Raw genomic sequence first — 18,967 nt, forward strand, 5'->3', positions numbered from 1 at the left:
ATCAGTCTGTACTTCACGATCAATCAAATAAAGGCAATGGACAGGCCTGTGGTCATCAAGCTTGGGATCAAAATTAGGAACACCTGTGCTAGATTTCTACAGCTCACAACAAGCTCACAACACGCTACGACGACACGCCGTAAGCCGTCAAATCGTCTGTTTTCGCTATATTTGAAATACCTTAAAGGACCACTTCACCGCTATCTTATTATAATAGGTCCTCACTAATAATCATGAAAAAATGGCGCAATTTTTTCTACTCAGTCTGTGTCTCATAGGAGGGCTGTGTGGGCAGTTCAGAAACCGTCTCCCAGTGACATCATCGATGGGGAAGAAAAACTGCAGGCTTTCTAGTCTTGAAAAGTTGCAATGCGAAAATGGAAGCCGTCGTTAATAATGAAAATCTAAACATTTTTTGTAAAAAAAATCTTGTTTAAAAAAAAAATCTGCCTAATGATGATGTCACTGGTTTCTGTCACGGTTTCTGAACTGCCCCACAGCCCTCCTATATGAGACACAGACTGAGTAGGAAAAAAATCGTGCCATTTTATCATGATTATTAGTGAGGACCTATTATATGAAGATAGGTTGAAAAGTGGTGAAGTGACTTTAACGGTCCGTTTTCTAGTTCCCCTGAAATGACCCCTCTGCATGAAAATGGGTCGTATTATGTTATGCTTTAGCTATTGAAAAATAGTCAGATCTACAAGCTCATAGGGCGCCACTGAGTGGCGCGCTACGAGCTTGTAGGTCTGCTATTTTTGAAAATTTTAAGAACGACTGACATAGAAACATAGCTTTTTCAGAAAACTGTCATTACTGTCATTATATGAAGATAGGTTGAAAAGTGGTGAAGTGGTCCTTTAATTAACGGTCCGTTTTCTAGTTCCCCTGAAATGACACCTCTGCATGAAAACGGGTCGCCGGCTATGTGACTCTTTCACAACCGAATTCTCCCGTTGCTCTCAGAGGGAAGGCAAATCACCCCATTGTGCTCTGCGTTGTCGTCAAAGGGCTCAGACAGAAATCCTCCCCTGTGTACATAGAGTATTAGCCCAAGCTGTATAGCCCCATAGCCACCGCGGCTCTGCTGTGAAAGCTGGCCCCCTGCCGTGTTGTGAATGCCCTAACCCGCAGAGACGTGGCTGATATGAAAACGACATTAGTGATGTGAGTTTTAACCAGAGAGGGGCCCATCGTCGGACCAGGGAACTCACTGACCCCGGCCCTGGTCATTCGTAGGGAGACTCCGTACAGTGGAGAATGTGTCCCCGGTGACCGTGTGTGCACGTGCTTATGCTTGTGCATGTCTGTCTGTCTGTGTCTGTGTGCAGTTACTGTGCTGTCCCATTTTGACCTGAGATCAGATTCTAAAAATGTCTTCTACATCCTGACAGTTTTCTGAAAAAGCTATGTTTCTATGTCAGTCGTTCTTCGATTTTTCAAAAATAGCAGACCTACAAGCTCGTAGCGCGCCACTCGGTGGCGCCCTATGAGCTTGTAGATCTGCTATTTTTCAATAGCTAAAGCATAACATAATGCTAACACCAAAAGGGGTTCCCGCCCAAAATGGGTATAGGGAGTCTAGGGACTGCATAACTTTTTTTGATTTGCAGTCCATTGAAAAAGTCATGGTTGTCACAGTCTAGAACAGTCTGTATTTACAAATATTTACAATATTTACCATATTTGACTCCTTCAACACCGCTCTCAAAGAGCACTGCAATTTGAAACTAGCCCCTGTAAAAAAGTTAAAGTCCCCCCCCCCCCCCGTCCCCCCCCTATTTTTCTATACTGTACTTGTTTTCCCTTATTTCCTAACCGTGTATGTGATGATTTTTTTTGTGTATGTGTGTGTATGTGTGTATATCTGTATAAATGTCTTTAAAATGGAGGACCCTTATGTAAACAAGTCTTAGTGCTTTTTTCTGGTTTCATCTTCTTGGTAGATTTTGTATTGACCTGTACTTTCATTGAACTGTACCCATTCTACAAACTGGGCGGCAGTGGGGTGGCAGTGGCTCAGGGGGTAGAGTGACCGGATGGCAACCGCAAGGTTCCCAGTTCGAAACCCTGTGGGCTCCCCCAGAGTTAGTGTCAAAGTGTCCCTGAGCAAGACTCTGAACCCCTAATTGCTCCCGATGTGCAGGTTGGTGCCTTGCATGGTTTCCTCCGGGCATCGGTGTGTGAATGGGTGAATTTAATGCAAGTCTCTGTAAAGCGCCTTGGATAAAGGCGCTATATAAATGCACCATTTACACACTGTTAAAACAATTATCAATCAATCTCTGTGTTCCTTTAATTCCTGAGATGCATTTCATGGGCAAGCATGCTATCTATATGACCGCCGACATGAACCTGATTCATTATTCAAGTATACCATTTTGCCATAACAACAGCCAACGAGGACAATGCAACAGCCACAGAGGGTATAGTGAGTAAAGAATCAAGTAGGCTATTTCTTTTTACATTCACAGATTTGACCACACTGACATCACTGGAGTAAACCATGTCAGCACAATGTTGGTGGCGTTTCACCCTACAGCAAATGTAATACAGATACATGTCGAAAATCAAATCAGTTTAACGGTTCTCACCGTTGGAAAGTGAGACCACAGTGAGTCCACCAGACACAGATGGAGTGGAATTGATTATATAACATTGGACACACGTCACGTATACGCAGGACTGTACTGTACCAAGCACACATGTACGTACGTACGCACGCACGTACGTACGCATGCGCGCTTGCACGCACACACTCATGCGAGCACACACAGGCTCTCACACACACACACACACACACACACACACACACACACACACACACACACACACACACACACACACACGCACACACGCACATAGCCCAGAAGGCGTCAGCCAGCCTACCCTTGCAGATCTGCACGATACCCATGACGATGATGAGAGCCAGGGCCAGCAGCTTGCCAGCGGTGAACAAGTCCTGAACCCGGGTGGCCCATCGCACGCTGGCACAGTTCACCCACGTCAGCAGCACTACAGATGCACACACACGCAGGCATGTACACACACACACACACACACACACACACACACACACACACACACACACACACACACACACACACACACACACACACACACACACACAGGGAGAGAAAAGAACAAAAGAACATAGTTAGCATACACCATATTTCATTTCATTTCTATTCATCGTGGTGTTAATTGGAAGTAGGCTATTGTATTGTTATTATTTGAAGTATTTTTATATATAACGTTAAATTACATGCCTTTCTTATTTTTAAGGTCCTATACGTGAAGAATTGTTTTCCTGTGTAATTTTGCACAATTTTATTCATTGACTTCTTGGTCTTGGTCAGATTATTATTATTACCGGTATTAATATTATTATTATTTTCTTTTCTTTCTTTTTTGTGAGTTTGTGAGCGAGTGAGTGAGTGAGTGAGTGAGTGAGTGAGTGAGTGAGTGAGTGAGTGAGTGAACGAATGAATGAATGACTGGAGCCATTTTGTACATCATGTACAAATGGCAATGTGAATTTATTGCTGTGGTGGCGTTCTCACTACTGACTAGTGGTCGACCAGAAAATGGCTGATCCAGCAACTGTGAACAACGGGACCTTTAGAAGTCCACAGGTGGCAAATGTGACATGTCATAAAAGTCAGCGACCTTTGGTTCCATCGCATCATGACAATGAACTTCACCCCTAATCTTTTATATGCCTTACATTATACTGTACTGTATGTTCTTTAGCTAAAGCCTAGCTAATTCATAATCGTGACACAGCTTGTAGATCAGTAATTTTCGTTCTTGTTTACTATTTAGAAAAACAATTTAGAATAGTTAAAATAGCCAATCTACATCGACACATTGTGAGCTTGTAGATTGGCAAATTTAACTTTTCAAAAATGTTTTTTTAAATAGTAAAGAAAATAAGGCAAAGTAGCCCAGATGAAAGACACATATAATAGGCTACTCTTGTTTGACTCCATGGGAACACAAGTCTTTACATCAAATGCAGATGTGCTGAGCTGCTATCACAGCCAGGGAACAAAGGCAGATAGCACAGCCAGAGCTTGTTTTTTTTAGATGACACATGAACAGACCTGCACGGCTGCACATGGAGTAGAGAGTAACGGGTCCATTTGGTTCCATGTGTACACTCAGAGTTGAATTAACTTTGATTATACAATATGAATTGGGGTCTCAGAGATAGAAATGGGAGTCCGTAGCCTGTTGCATATCAAACTGGGGGGTCCTTGAAATGAAAATAGTTGAAAATCACTGCTAGAGCTGTAAAAATGTCTGCACGGGAACCTTGCTTACTGGATGTAGAACTGCATCGATACTAAAACAAATAGAAACACACAACACTCAGAAGGAAAGACATGTGTGGTGTGCTTGTTTACGGCCATTGTGGAAAGGTTTACGACATTGTGGGACTCTAGTCTGGAACAGGAACAGTACACACATGTCTGCTGCAGACAAAACAGTGTCTGCAGATGGGGGGGGGTGGTTACAGTACTGCTGTACCAATATCCCTCTCGATAGCAATAAATGAAAACTAAGTTACATTGTGTACTGTATATGGGTACATGTGTTATATTTAACCCATTCTGGGTTTGGTGTTTTAACTAAGCATTATGTTATACTTTAGCTATTGAAAAATAGCAGATCTACAAGCTCATAGCGCGCCACCGAGTGGCGCGCTACGAGCTTGTAGGTCTGCTATTTTTTTTTTATCGTAAAAATGCGGCACAAGTCTTTGAATATATATTCTTTCAGAGGGAACGTTTTATTTTTATTTTGACGTCAGGCCTAAATAGGATATAAATATATACACACACACACACACACACACACACACACACACACACACACACACACAGTCAGTCACGCACACGGCGGCCACACATACGCACATGCTCACACACGCATGCCCGCAGTCAGCCAGCCAGTCAAATTCAACAGGTTAATCCGCAGATCAGCCATGAGTGAACATGTCTTAAAACTCTTTCGTCGTTGTACGTCAAATGTAGCCGATCTACAATCTCACAGTTCATTTTGAGCTTCCAGATTCGCTATTTTTAGCTACTTCCAATTTTTGGGGAAAATTTGCCACCCATGTGGTTCAACCTCTTATAACGCAACTGTCATTCCATTGGTGTGCAGTGGTGTGCAATCGTTGAATTCCTTGAAATCCGAATTCCTCTATTTTGTTTTGCGCACATACACGCTCTCTCTCTGTCACTCACACACACACACACACACACACACACACACACACACACACACACACACACACACACACACACACACACACACACACACACACACACACACACACACACACACACACACACACACACACACACACACACACACACACACACACACACACACACTATATATATATGATCTGTCACAAACAACATTGCTGCCTCCCACTTGATCTTAAGTGGAACAGGCTGAATCAGATCCGTCATGAATGCCTGGGGACCTGTTCCGAGAAAGCCAGGAACTGGCTGCTGCTGCCCCGGCTGTCTGTAAGCTGAGGAGCACTCACAGAGTGTTCTTTGCTTGTGTATGTATGTACAGTATTACGATTACGATGAGTTAGCTATACGCTGGAATAAAGCCTGACCTCCCTCCCTTTCAACCATCTGCAGGAAGAGGTATAGACCTCTCAGGCGATCTCACGTGTTGGTGAAACCATATACTTTTATATAACCCTGGTCTCTGTATAACTGGTGGGACAACTGGTGTCAGCTGGCTGTCACTAAATCTGGTAGTGGAGGTGGTGGCTGGGTCATAGAAAAGTATATGGCAATTATGAGACATATACACTAGCCTCAGGTTATTGGAAGGCTTATGAAATAACAGATATCCTGTACAAGCACACACACGCACGTACACACGCACGCACGCGTGCCGTGCACACACACACGACCACACACACGGCACGCCACGCCACGACACCACCACAACACAAGAGTTACACAACACAAAACAACACAACACAACACGTATGGATAACAAATATGAGGCTGGAAGGGAGCCGGAATATAACCTCTCACCCACTTGTCGCCATCAACAACAAACAGGTGGAGTTCTACCAAAATACCTACTGAGTAACCTCAGAAAACAACATCTGTCCTATTCACCAGAAAGGAACCCAAATGTCTTACATTGCAGGCACTTCCATAAAACTTGAATCAGAATACCTGAACAACAGTTGACCAATGAGAGTGGTTCAGCAGGCAGTTCTTGACAGAAGTCGACATAACAAATGTTTTCACTGTAATCCCATAATGCCCCTATTCAGGGGAAAATATAGCAGCCAACCTACCAAGGTTACAAGCTCAATAGCCGATCTACAAGCTCACAATGTGACGCAACCCCGGCACAGTGTGAGCTCGTAGATCTGCTGTGTCTGCCACAGAGATTTAGTGTAGAGGGAAAAAGGATGGGGGGGGGGGGGGGGGGGTAGTATTGACACCTGGGGGACTCCTGCCACTGAAGTATGTAGGGTTTATGTGGGAAAGAGTCGACAGTACTTGGAAAAGACAGGTACAGTACATGAACAATTTGTCTGCATGCGTGTGCGTGCGTGCATATATGTGTGCAAACGGCTGAAGGCCTGCCATGCCAACCAAAGACCAATAACACCACGTCACAAGCAGTGGTGGAAAAAGTGCTCAAATGTTTCACGTTTTCAAATGTATTAAAAATCTTTTGAAAATTCAAATGGCAGAAATGTATATTATATATATAGATATATATAGGGTCGAGGTTTAATGTATGTTTTGTAGCGATAATCTAAATCTAAGTAAGTAGGAAATAAAGTTTTTAAATAAATGTAGTGGGGTAAAAGTACAATATTTGGATCCAAAAGTACAGTACTTAAGTAAATGTACTTAGTTACTTTCCACCACTTGGTCACCAGATACTTTGGCTGCAGGTGCATTCTAACCCCCGTGGATCAATTCAAACAATGGCATGGATTGGAAACAAACACTTCTATCTTCAAAGAAACCGTTTCTTTCCGTGTTTTAGCAAGACATTTTTTTTTTTTTTAATTGTAACAACTTTGTTGGTAGTTTGAAGGTATAGTCCCTCAAAACAACAAGTGCCTCAGCTGTTCCCCCCAGAGTTTTAATTATTTGTGGGGCGGATAAGGCCACGGAAATGGTATTTAGACATTGTGGCACACACCACAAATTCCTCCAGGCTGTGTTTATTCATTGGTAGGGATCATAGAAGTCCAGACTTTTTTTTTTAAAGGTGATTTCTTCGATGGCCTGGGGTTTAGGTTACTATCGGTTAAACCAATGGAAAGACCACCGCTGTGGACTCATTATCGTTAGCATGTTCTCTTCTGTGATGCAGAATTGAATAAACACTCGTATATATACACAAACGCGTCACGTGGACACGCACGCACGCACACACACGCACTTTGTGTCCCTGCCTAGCCTGCTTTGACTGCCTGATGACAACCCGTGGTATTTGAGCAGTGTGTGCGAGGTTCCCAGCGGCGGAAACAAAGTCATCTGTTTGTTTTGACGCATTCTCATGCGCCGCCACACTCCTCCACTAGGCCACTTACGTCGTTCTCTCTCAACCGTACCTTAGATGACACCGGGCCAAAGGTTAAGTCACAGAAGAGCATCAGAAAGAAAGACAGAGGTAGATAGAAGAGAAAGTTCTAACTAATTTCTCTTTTTCCTACATTTAAAATATATATCTCTGCTGTCGCTAAGAAACCACCTAACTCCAAAATCTTCATTTTTCAGGAAATTATTATATATTTTTTTTTCAGGAAATTAAGAAAACATTACATTTTTAAAACAAAACAATACCGCCTCATCAAAGTTGGTATTGTGACTTTATATACTATATATATATTATAGTATTACTTGCATGAGAGGGAGAGAGGCGGTGGAGTTACAGCTGCTTTGGCGTTAAGAAGTTTTGTCTGAAGCACCTTTTAATAATTTATTGATTCAATATGTTTTGGTGTTCAATAGCAAAACAAACAAAAAAATCTAAATGAAGTTACTGATGGTTCCTCCACGAAAGCAAGGATATATTATTTCAAAAGTATTTCATGAAAAAAAAAATCTAGTTATTTCCATAATAAATAGAAAGTTTAGTGGAAATCCTGATCTGCTCTTTTCTCTAGTTTGGGTCCATGCAGGCAAACAAACAAATTTCTCTTTTGGATCTTGAGCTCTATCTCCACACGTTAGATTTAGACAGCATATCGACAAGCTCACAGCAAGTCAGGATGCGACGTGTTGTGCATGTAGATCTGCTATTTGCACAAAAAAAAATTACCGCAGAATGTCACTGTCGTTATTTGATCCCCTTCCAAAGAGCAGCCATTTGTATAAACCAGAAAAACTAAGCACTTCTAAACTAAGCTGCCCTCCCCCTGTATCTGCATCTCACTGAAGTAAAGAGAACTGACAGGGGCGATCCGTCAGGGGCCGGAGTTTCGGGGTACGGCCTTTCCCCAGCGCAGAATTCCAGGGGCCCGGCGGGCCTTCCAGCTGTCACAGACCTTTACTTGGTTGCACTTTGCGAGCCATATGCCTCTCGGTGCGAACAGCAGGCAGCGGGGCCCATTCAAACCATTATCTCAGGGTCCTACAAATGTCTATCTACGTCCTGTAAGTAGACTTAGAAATAAAACTAGTGTTGACCAAATGCCTCTTATTTTGAAGAGCTAAGAGGAAGTCTGTTTCGGTTGTATAGCCAAACTGCCATGACAGTTGTTATGATGCCGGGGCAAGAACCACAGTGATTAAACACAAGCTTTTAGCCAAAGTTCATATGTATTGTATGTATTTACGATATGAAAACCATGTATCTGTGACTTAAACAATGTACACACTTTGGAAGTATTGTGAAACATGGAACCTCTCTGCGTCATTAGGTGAGTATAGTTAATTGTATAAGTCTCATGCTGGCTCACGCTGGTAAAGTCATCATCAACAACAGCTGCCCAAAAGATATTAACAGGTAGGCTACAGTACAGTACTGTTACTGTCACTATACCTGCAAGAATGTGATGTTATTAAATTCAGTTCACTTCAGCCTGCTTATATCATGCCCTTAAATATAGCGATTGGAACTGTTTGGCCGCCGTGTCAATTCTTATCAACATTTTAGTTCATTAGTTGAAGTGAGTTCAGGTGTGCACTGTGGCACTGAACTCTTAGCTCTCAAATGGTTTGAATTTGTGTGAGAGAAAACTGCAGTAGGCGAGGCTTGTTTGTTTGTAAGACAAACAAACAAAGACAAGTTGTGGGGATGTGTTTATCTTATAGCGATGTATAACGTCTTTTTAACCACATTAACCCTATAGCGTCTCTGCTGGGGCAAACATTCAGGAACAATAGCTGGTATTACATACATTCTATATCTACCAGCTGCTCACACCGTGTCATGTAATATGCTGAAGTTGAAAAGCTTCAATACATTGTTATGAATTTCCTTCTAGAATTTGTCACACGTCTTCCATTTGAGTGGAACCTGGGACCTAAACCTTTCTTGCATCTGACCTGTTGACTGCAGGGCATGTTGTTTGCTACACTGCTGTGCACTGTATGGCCTGTATGCGTGTACCTTTATTTTGCCTAAATAAATATCCCTTCCTATCTTTCTCTCTCACACACACGCACATGCACGCACGCACGCACACTCACTCACACACACACACACACACACACACACACACACACACACACACACACACACACACACACACACACACACACACACACACACACTTTTTCCTCTCTTGCCCGCAGTGTTGATTTTGAAAGCAAATATTGATTTTATTTGAAAATCTTGAATTTAGTTTTACAGTTTTTTTCACATCTTAGTCACCTGGAATGTTGTATTGTTTTAGTAGACTAAATATAATATTTTAGTCGACTAAATCTACAGTTAACTTAGTGATTTTATTTTATTTTGGCTGGCCTTGATACCGTCGTAATGGTTGATTTTACACTTGCTGAAAATGGCCGATCTACAAGCTCACAGCGTGTTTCAGCATGCAACCAAATGGAAAGCTGATACTGGATCTCTCATTTTAGTGTAGTTTTTATTTGTTGATGAAATTGTCACTATTAGTCTTAGTTTTAGTCATCATACAGTAGCTTAGTTTTCATTTAGTTAGTTTCCATTTAGTTTTAGTCAGTGAAAAGAATATTTCAATTAAATATATAAAAAAACATTTTTGGCATCTGCCACTTGAATTCAATTCAAGTGACATCGAGTGACATCAAAAAGGGCTTGTCAGCTCAAATCCACAATGCAAAAGTGTTGCTGTGCTGCACAAACAGCGCGGTACCATTATATATAAAAATAAAAAAACCCTACCTATTCTATTTCTCCCCCTCATTTTCCCATTCCAAGTGCATTTGTCTTATATATGTAATGCCAGCGCCGCTATTCCAAAGCACCCTCGGGTACAAATTTATACAACTATTTTCAGCAATGGTGGGTAGATCTTGACGAGCTGGTCATTTAAGGAAGGAGTCAAAAAAGGGCACCCCTGAGCTAGATGTTGTGAAAGCACATTGCGTTTGCTGCTACGCGGCGGCAGAGAAAAAAAGCCAGAGATCAACCGGTTCCCCACCAGGGTGACAGGTTTTGAAAGACCTCTGCTGACTTAACAGAAACATGTAAAAAGAGAAGCAGGAAGGTGACATTTCTTTGACAGGCATATAAGTTGCACGGGGCCGGCTGAATTCCACGAATGTGTTTCACTATAATGTTTTGGCCTGTACACACCAAAGCAGTGACTGCCACGTGGGTGTAAGTGACACTGTACATTTACTCCAAGTACTGTAGTAAAGTCCGTAACGCACCAATGATTCGCCGTGCGACTCCTTGCAACATGCGACTACTTGTAACCATTCTCCCCCAATGGCACTTTGCAAGGAGTTGCATTGGTGCGGTTGACCTTAAAACTGTTTTGTTGCAAGGAGTTGCGACAAGTTGCATTGGTGCAGCTTGGAGTTTAAAGACCTGAGGCCAAATGTCAAATGTTTTTTTGAAAAATGTATGTTGCTATACAGTATATCAGTGGTGCTCAAAACGTTTTCATATCAAGGACCAGAAGGAAAAAGGTGCGTCGGATAAATGAACTGGAAGAGTAGGAGAATCGCGCACACTGTCTTCACTTTACAGTAGTGGTTTTCAAACCAGTGGTCCGGGGACCACCAGTGGTCCTTGAGAGGGTTCCAACTTCCAGGTGGTCCCCCAGCTAAATGATGGAGAGTTGTTGTAACCGACCCTTTAACTCTTGAGAGCGTAAAATGAAACCAATTGGACCCGTATGGGTCCATTTGGTTTCATTGTATACCCTCTCAAGAGTTAAATTATTGCATTACTTAATTTACAAGAAGTCTACACAATTAGAGAACATAGAAGAATTGTTATTTTGAGCCTATTATCTCTCTTATACCAACTTCAATACACCATGGCAACAATTGGTGTTTTGACAACAAAATATTCTGTAACTTTCACGTCTAGTATAGTTGTTGTTGTCACTACTACTCACACAGGCAGATGGCGGCCAGCAGGCGCAGGCCGTTCTCCGGGGGAAAGCAGGTGGGGAACAGCGGCTGCAGCACGTAGTTGGAGAAGGTCAGAGCGATCACGGCCTGGTTGGTGGGGTAGATGACCAGCACGGCGATCCACAGACGCAGGAACCTTTTGGGAGACGACAACGTACGGAAGGAAGGAGGGGAAAATAAGTTGTTTAGTTACACATAGATGTATATGGCGTCTGGTATGGTGATGAACTGGGTGCAGAACTTAGTTTAGACCAGTCATTAGTCCTACAACTACAACCTATCTCAAACCCTCACCCTATAACCCTATGCCATCTGGACAAAGATACAGAACCTTGCCATGGAAAAAGGTCAGTTTTAGTAGGAGCTTTGTCCCCTCAGCCATCGCGGCATTAAACAAACTGCCCCGCCAATAGGATGGTTCTGTACACAGTGGAGTGGGGACCTCGTGTTTTTGTTGTATTGTCTTGGTGTTATGTGCTCTGTGTTGTTTTTGATCTGGGTGTTGAACAGATTGTGAAGACAAATATCCTTCGGGACAATAAAGATTAGGGGGGGGGGGGTTCAGGATACTGGCATGCATGCTCTTCCCACTCTTGTGGTTGTGGATCCCCCATACAATCCACGCGTTTTCATGCGTTGCATTGTCCATACGCCGAATATTAACATTTGTTTTGGTATTTTTAACCACTAGCGAAATCCACTTCGCTTGACTTATAATTGCAAGAATAATTGCTCACTTAATAATAACCATTTCTCTTGTCTCTCCCCATACTATATGTTATGATGTTTAATTATTTGGCATGGTGGACGGACATGAGCAAGCCCCAACATTCAATTGGGGCCGTTATGGACACCGACTTTGCTTGTTTCATTAAAGTATAACGTCATTGTTTACGGAGGTGACCGGCTGGCTGTCGTATACTACTCGTAGATGCCAGAGTATCCCTTCGAGCACGCGGCAACGGTGGCATGAGGGCTCACAGCTGCCTCCACTAAAAGATTAATTGTGACTGAGTGAGATGGAGGACATTGAGGTCAGCTGAGTTTTAGCCGCATGAACCCTAGTGTCCCTATCCTGGGGGGAACATGACAGGAAGGGGGCCATTTAGGCCTGACGTCGAAATTAAAACAATGACTTCTAAATCCTGACAGTTTTCTGAAATACCTATGTTTCTATATCAGTGGTGCTCAATATTTCATGTCAAGGAACCCAAAAAATGTATGTAAGAGGCTGCTGAACCCCATGTAAAAATATGTTGTTCCAGGGACCCCCCCAGAAGCAAAGATTTGAGTTAAAAACGTGAAAAAATATATATATTCCAAATTTGCGCCACATTTTCACGATTTTTCAAAAATAGCAGACCTACAAGCTCGTAGCGCGCCACCGCGCTATGAGCTTGTAGATCTGCTATTTTTCAATAACATAATGTTTAAAACACCAAAAGGGGTTCCAGCCCAAAATGGGTTAAAGCCCCTGGGAATCCGGTCAACTGAGGGTTTGAGTGCTTACGGTAAATTTTTTAATGCAATTGTGTTCGTGCCAAAACAATGGTGGTGGTGACCCCAGAGAGCCCGACGTTTGGCAGACTAGTAGCGAGAACACATTTTCCAACCACATGTCCATAAGCTTACATACAAGCAGAATATTCTCGTTACACTCCGCCGAGTTCTCCTCCGTTAATGGGATTTATGTCTAATAGGAATGTGTTGTATGAGCGCCATAAGACTGTAAGCACAACGGAAGCGGCCAAGGCGGATTGACCCCCCCCCCCCCACCCCCCCTTCAAGAAAAAAAAAGCCTTTGTGTTGAACCAAGCTTATTTATTTTACAGAGAGGGCACATACATGGAGACTGTACGGTCTCAACACTTCAAACCGAGCATTTGAAACGAGACTCTACTACAAAGAATTTCGGGGTAGTACAAAGGGACACAAAACAATCATTGGCTGTTTTGTCTGCTTGAATTCCCTTCCCAAAATACCCCCCGATAGCTAGTAGATGGCTGTAGTTGTGAAAACAATCGTCTAATCTATGTTTATAGTCCAGGCAACACAAAAAAAAGCACAGCTTGTATGAAATCCAATCGAACAAAAGACAATGTTTCGCTGGAGGCATTCCTATGGTCAAGGATGGTTCCCATGGGCCTTATTCAGTATAGAGCACCTGAGATCAGATTCTAAAAATGTCTTCTACATCCTGACAGTTTTCTGAAAAAAGCTATGTTTCTATGTCAGTCGTTCTTCTATTTAAAAAAAAATAGCAGACCTACAAGCTCGTAGCAATAGCTAAAGTATAACATAATGCTTAGTTAAAACACCAAAAGGGGTTCCCGCCCAAAATGGGTTAAACATTTCCATTCACGGCCTGACAAGACAAAACGACGTATACTTCCTCCTTAATTTTGGATGTTAAAATCATAGAGTTATAAAGGATAGAGGAAGGACTCTATCCTTATGGACTCTATCCTTTATAATGATAGAGTCCTTATAAAGGACTCTATCATTTCAATAGAAGTTGCTCAGAAGTTGCTTATTTTGTATTCTTACTAATCTTATTACATTTGAAATGTACTAGGTATTTGTATGCTATGTCCTATATGTCAGTCCTGTTTGTATTATGTTTGATGTCTGGGGACTGCAGATGGGAATTAGCATGTTTTGCTAAATCTGGTATATTTACGCTGCATTTTTAATGTTTAATGTTCATCAATATACACTGTTCCCCGACTAAATGAACGAATAAAGGTGGGCATTTTGAAGCACCCGGAAGACTGCCGGAAGTACCATTATAACTCAATGGCTCGAGTGAGCGGAAGAGCGTATGGAACGTTACGCACATGACGTCACTGAACGTCCGTCCGTCCGTCCGTCCGTCCACCTCCATGAACGTGCTGCAGTTCCACTTTTGGCCAATAGGTAGTGGCAGCTTCAACGTTGGATAGCCTTCCTGGGGCTTCGTTAAGCCCTTCTGGGCGGGAACCCCTTTTTGGTGTTTCAAGCATTCTGTTATACTTTAGCTATTGACAAATAGCAGATCTACAAGCTCCACTCGGTGGTGCATGAACTTGTAGGTCTGCTATTTTTGAATTTTAAAAAAAATGTGCCTTAAATCTTTGAATATATAGGTTACAGAGCGAGTTTTTAACTCAAATCTTTGCTACTGCAGGGAGGGTCCCTGGAACAACTTATTTTCAGATGGGGGGTCGGCGGCCAATGTATATTTGGGGTCCATGAAAATGTTTGAGAACCACTGACATTCATAAAACTGTCAGGATTTAGAAGGCTTTTTTTTATTTCGACGTCAGGCCTAAATGGGTTAAAATCAGCACTACTGTACTCGACCAGGAGATACAGCGAGACCGCCCTGCTCAGGATTAGCTGCAGTCTGACCTAGATCGTGAGGCTTTCTCATTCATGGGGATGAAAGGAGACATGTTGGTATGTTCGCCTAAATCCCTGTCGTTTTAAATCTAATTGTGAGAGAGGCCCTCGTTTTTCAAAACTGGGTCATATGGTTGCGCGTTGTTTTCAGACAGTAGTTATATGAAAAAAAGTTTGTTGAGAGGGTTCACCAGTCCTCATGTATACCTGAGGCTAGATGGCTCGCCCACACTGTGGGCCAATCGAGAGCGACGTCGTCACGTAGTTTCATATAAAAATAGCATTAAGCAGATAAGCATCCTGAATCATAGCCACGTTGATAACGTTTGTAATTAACCAAACCGTTTGTAAATCTGTCATATTTCCGCGAGTTAATTTTTGTATTTTTCCATTTTTTGTCTATGAGGTACTTCATTAGACACCCTCGTTTTCATGTGCAATGGTGTAGTGACATTGTATTTAGGGTTTCTTCCTGGAGGCTGAACCCTTGACAGTCAAACGTGCCAATGAAATAAACAGTAAAATAGTGACATCACACTATCAGCCCCTCCCCTAACCCCTCCCCCTTTTATCATACAACTACAGCTGTGAGTGCGGCTTCAGTTCAGTTGGATCACCACCCATCACCACCCACCAGGCAAACCAGGCATACTTAATGAACTGGTGGGCGTGTCCACATGAAAGCATGATTTTAACAAATACTGTACACTTTTTGGAAAAAGTTCTTTCTCCTTATATTATATAATAATACCTGATATCATGTTTTAGGGTGGAAAAAAATCGTGGCACTCCATCCTTAAGAGTATTTTAGTTTGAGCTGATCACCAGCTATATACCATACCAGAAAGGTTCACTGTAGCAAGATGGCCGCCAGGAATGATAACGGAGACGCCGCCTTGCGCCATCTAGCCTTTTATATGTCTATGTGCACCACTATGTTCGAAGAATAGATTTGGCATGGAGGGGATAAAGGAGGGTCCCTGGGAGACCCCGGTGCAGTAAAGTATATTGGATTAAGTGATTAGAATCGGATCGCAAAACGGAAAACTCGAGAGTCACCAGAAACACGGTTCATTCATTCACGTTTTACCCCTACAGTGTGTGCTCTATAGTGCAGTCCTCTTACCCAGCCAATCCTCCGAAGATGTCCTTGACGTAGGAGTAGTCGCCCCCAGACTTTGGGATGGTGACGCCCAACTCGGCGTAGCACAGCGCACCGATGGCGGTGATGATGCCGGTGACGATCCACACGATAAGAGCCAGGCCCACCGAGCTGGCGTTCTCCAACACTCCCTTTGGGCTGACGAAGATGCCGGAACCGATGATGTTGCCTGATGTGAGAGGGACAATGTTTGAGGAGGGCCGTTATTAACGTGACACGCGCCGGTTGCAACGTTACAGTCACCACTGACTGTTATCCACACTTTTCCTGGGTTGTGTGTGCTCCAGTTCCTGTTGATTTCATTCGATATCATTGGTCATCTGACCAGTTTCATTGGCTTTCATTGGATCAAATCGACAGGAACTGGAGCACATACAGCCCAGGAAAAGTGTGGATAGTCACCAGCAGTAAACAGTTTAACTGGCTCAGAATGAGAAAGATATGTTATGATCTGACCATTTGAGTAAATGAAGCAAAAATTAACAAAATGGTTAAACGAAAATTACCAGAACATTGGAAAGGGGTAGGGGGAGTGAGTTTGATGGAGATGGGCAGTGATTGGCTACAGTGTGTGTGTGTGTGTGTGTGTGTGTGTGTGTGTGTGTGTGTGTGTGTGTGTGTGTGTGTGTGTGTGTGTGTGTGTGTGTGTGTGTGTGTGTGTGTGTGTGTGTGTGAGCATAAACTGGTAAATAATGCAAGTACAGCATGAAAACAAACAGATAAGTGGATAAAGTGGAAGCGAATTTGCTGACTCAGCACAGAGTACGAGAATATGGAGGGAGAGGGAGGAAGACAGAGAGAGAGAGAGAGAGAGAGAAAGAGAGAGAGAGAGAGAGAAAGAAACATGCTCAGCTCAGTGAGCTTTACACCAACTGGTTCCAGTCCAAAACTACCAGTGGAATATAATTCCAAAATGGATTAGAAACCCTATATAGACTCAGCGAACACAGTCTTACGATGGAGAAATTCCGCCATAGGCAGATCTGGCTCCCAAGAAAAGACAGACTATGCACCCACTGCACACAAAACGAGGTAGAGGCTGAGCTACACTTCCAAGCCATCTGTCCACTGTACCAAGACATCAGAGACACATACTATGTCCACTGTACCAAGACATCAGAGACACATACTGTCCACTGTACCAAGACATCAGAGACACATACTGTCCACTGTACCAAGACATCAGAGACACATACTGTCCACTGTACCAAGACATCAGAGACACATACTATGTCCACTGTACCGAGACATCAGAGACACATACTGTCCACTGTACCAAGACATCAGAGACACATACTGTCCACTGTACCAAGACATCAGAGACACATACTGTCCACTGTACCAAGACATCAGAGACACATACTGTCCACTGTACCAAGATATCAGAGACACATACTGTCCACTGTACCAAGACATCAGAGACACATACTGTCCACTGTACCAAGACATCAGAGACACATACTATGCCCACTGTACCAAGACATCAGAGACACATACTATGTCCACTGTACCGAGACATCAGAGACACATACTGTCCACTGTACCAAGACATCAGAGACACATACTGTCCACTGTACCAAGACATCAGAGACACATACTGTCCACTGTACCAAGACATCAGAGACACATACTATGTCCACTGTACCAAGATATCAGAGACATGTACTTCCCACGGATTACAATCACCCAAGGAGAGGTTGAAAACCACCAAATGTTTAAAACATTGAAATACTGCTGTCAACTTTCAAAAGTATAAAGTGTCTCCTATATGGATGTATTACTATCTCTGGTAGAAAATGCACAATCCTTTTTTTAATAGTTTCACAAGATAGTATATTACTCAAAGTGTTAATGTAACACAGCTCTATTTACACGTTTATTTTATTGTTTTATCTCGATTGATTTGTTCCACCATTGCTTCGGCAATGTAAACGTATGTTTTCTCAGGCGAATAAAGCTCCTTTGAATTGAATTGAATTGAATTGAGAAACGGGGAGAGGGAGAGAAAGAGAGAGATTAAGAGAGAGAGAGGGAGAGACAGGGAGATCGAGGGGGAGAGAGAGAGAGAGAGAGAGAGAGAGAGAGCGAGGTGACAGAGTGCAAGGGTGTTGGGATAAGAGGAGAGGGGAGGGAGGCAAATTATGCCCCGACAAGCTCAATAATCATCAGAGTGTAAGGCAGTTTACATAGGATCCAAAAGTGTGTGTGTGTGTGTGTGTGTGTGTGTGTGTGTGTGTGTGTGTGTGTGTGTGTGTGTGTGTGTGTGTGTGTGTGTGTGTGTGTGTGTGTGTGTGTGCGTGCGTGAGAGAGAGGATTCAGGTTTGACATGAAAGATGCCGCCTATACTATACAGGCTCAAGACGGATTCAAATGACAGGTTCATTCATTCTAAACCAAACAAGGACAGCGACAGAGAGTCAGAGGTCAGAAGCCGATCCAATCAGATGCATGAGTGTAAGTGAGGTGACTGCGTGTGCATAAAACGGACAACAATAAGGTGTCGGGGTCAAAGGTCTGCGTGTCTTTGTATCGTAACGGCGTGATTAGATGTACAAAGGTACTGTACAAAGGTTAAAGATGATAATGTCACATCATGAGGTGTGTGTGTGTGTGTGTGTGTGTGTGTGTGCGTGCGTGCATGCACACGTGCACATGTGCTGTTAATTGTATAGCAGTGTGGTGCTAATCTACATTATGCCACCCGACTAAAGCATATACTTCCCTACCGACTTCATTGTTCCTCGATTGAGATGTGCATAATATACACAGCAAAATCTGCATTGATAATTTAACTCTCAACTCTGACATTTTATAAATTGACACATGT

At 42.9% G+C, this 18,967-nt stretch overlaps 1 protein-coding gene across 1 annotated transcript in view; it reads right to left on the minus strand.

The window, feature by feature from the left end:
- Positions 1 to 18,967, minus strand: part of slc7a8a (solute carrier family 7 member 8a) — a 38,032-nt gene that overhangs the window by 10,083 nt on the left and 8,982 nt on the right. The window contains exons 2-4 of the mRNA XM_083788598.1: positions 16,105 to 16,309; positions 11,582 to 11,733; positions 2,893 to 3,018 (exon numbers count right to left, since the gene is read on the minus strand). Coding sequence (XP_083644724.1) covers positions 2,893 to 3,018; positions 11,582 to 11,733; positions 16,105 to 16,309 — 483 coding nt within the window. The remainder of the gene's footprint in view (positions 1 to 2,892; positions 3,019 to 11,581; positions 11,734 to 16,104; positions 16,310 to 18,967) is intronic.

Source organism: Protomyctophum parallelum (assembly GCF_964188405.1).
Source record: "Protomyctophum parallelum genome assembly, chromosome: 18".
NCBI lineage: Eukaryota > Metazoa > Chordata > Actinopteri > Myctophiformes > Myctophidae > Protomyctophum > Protomyctophum parallelum.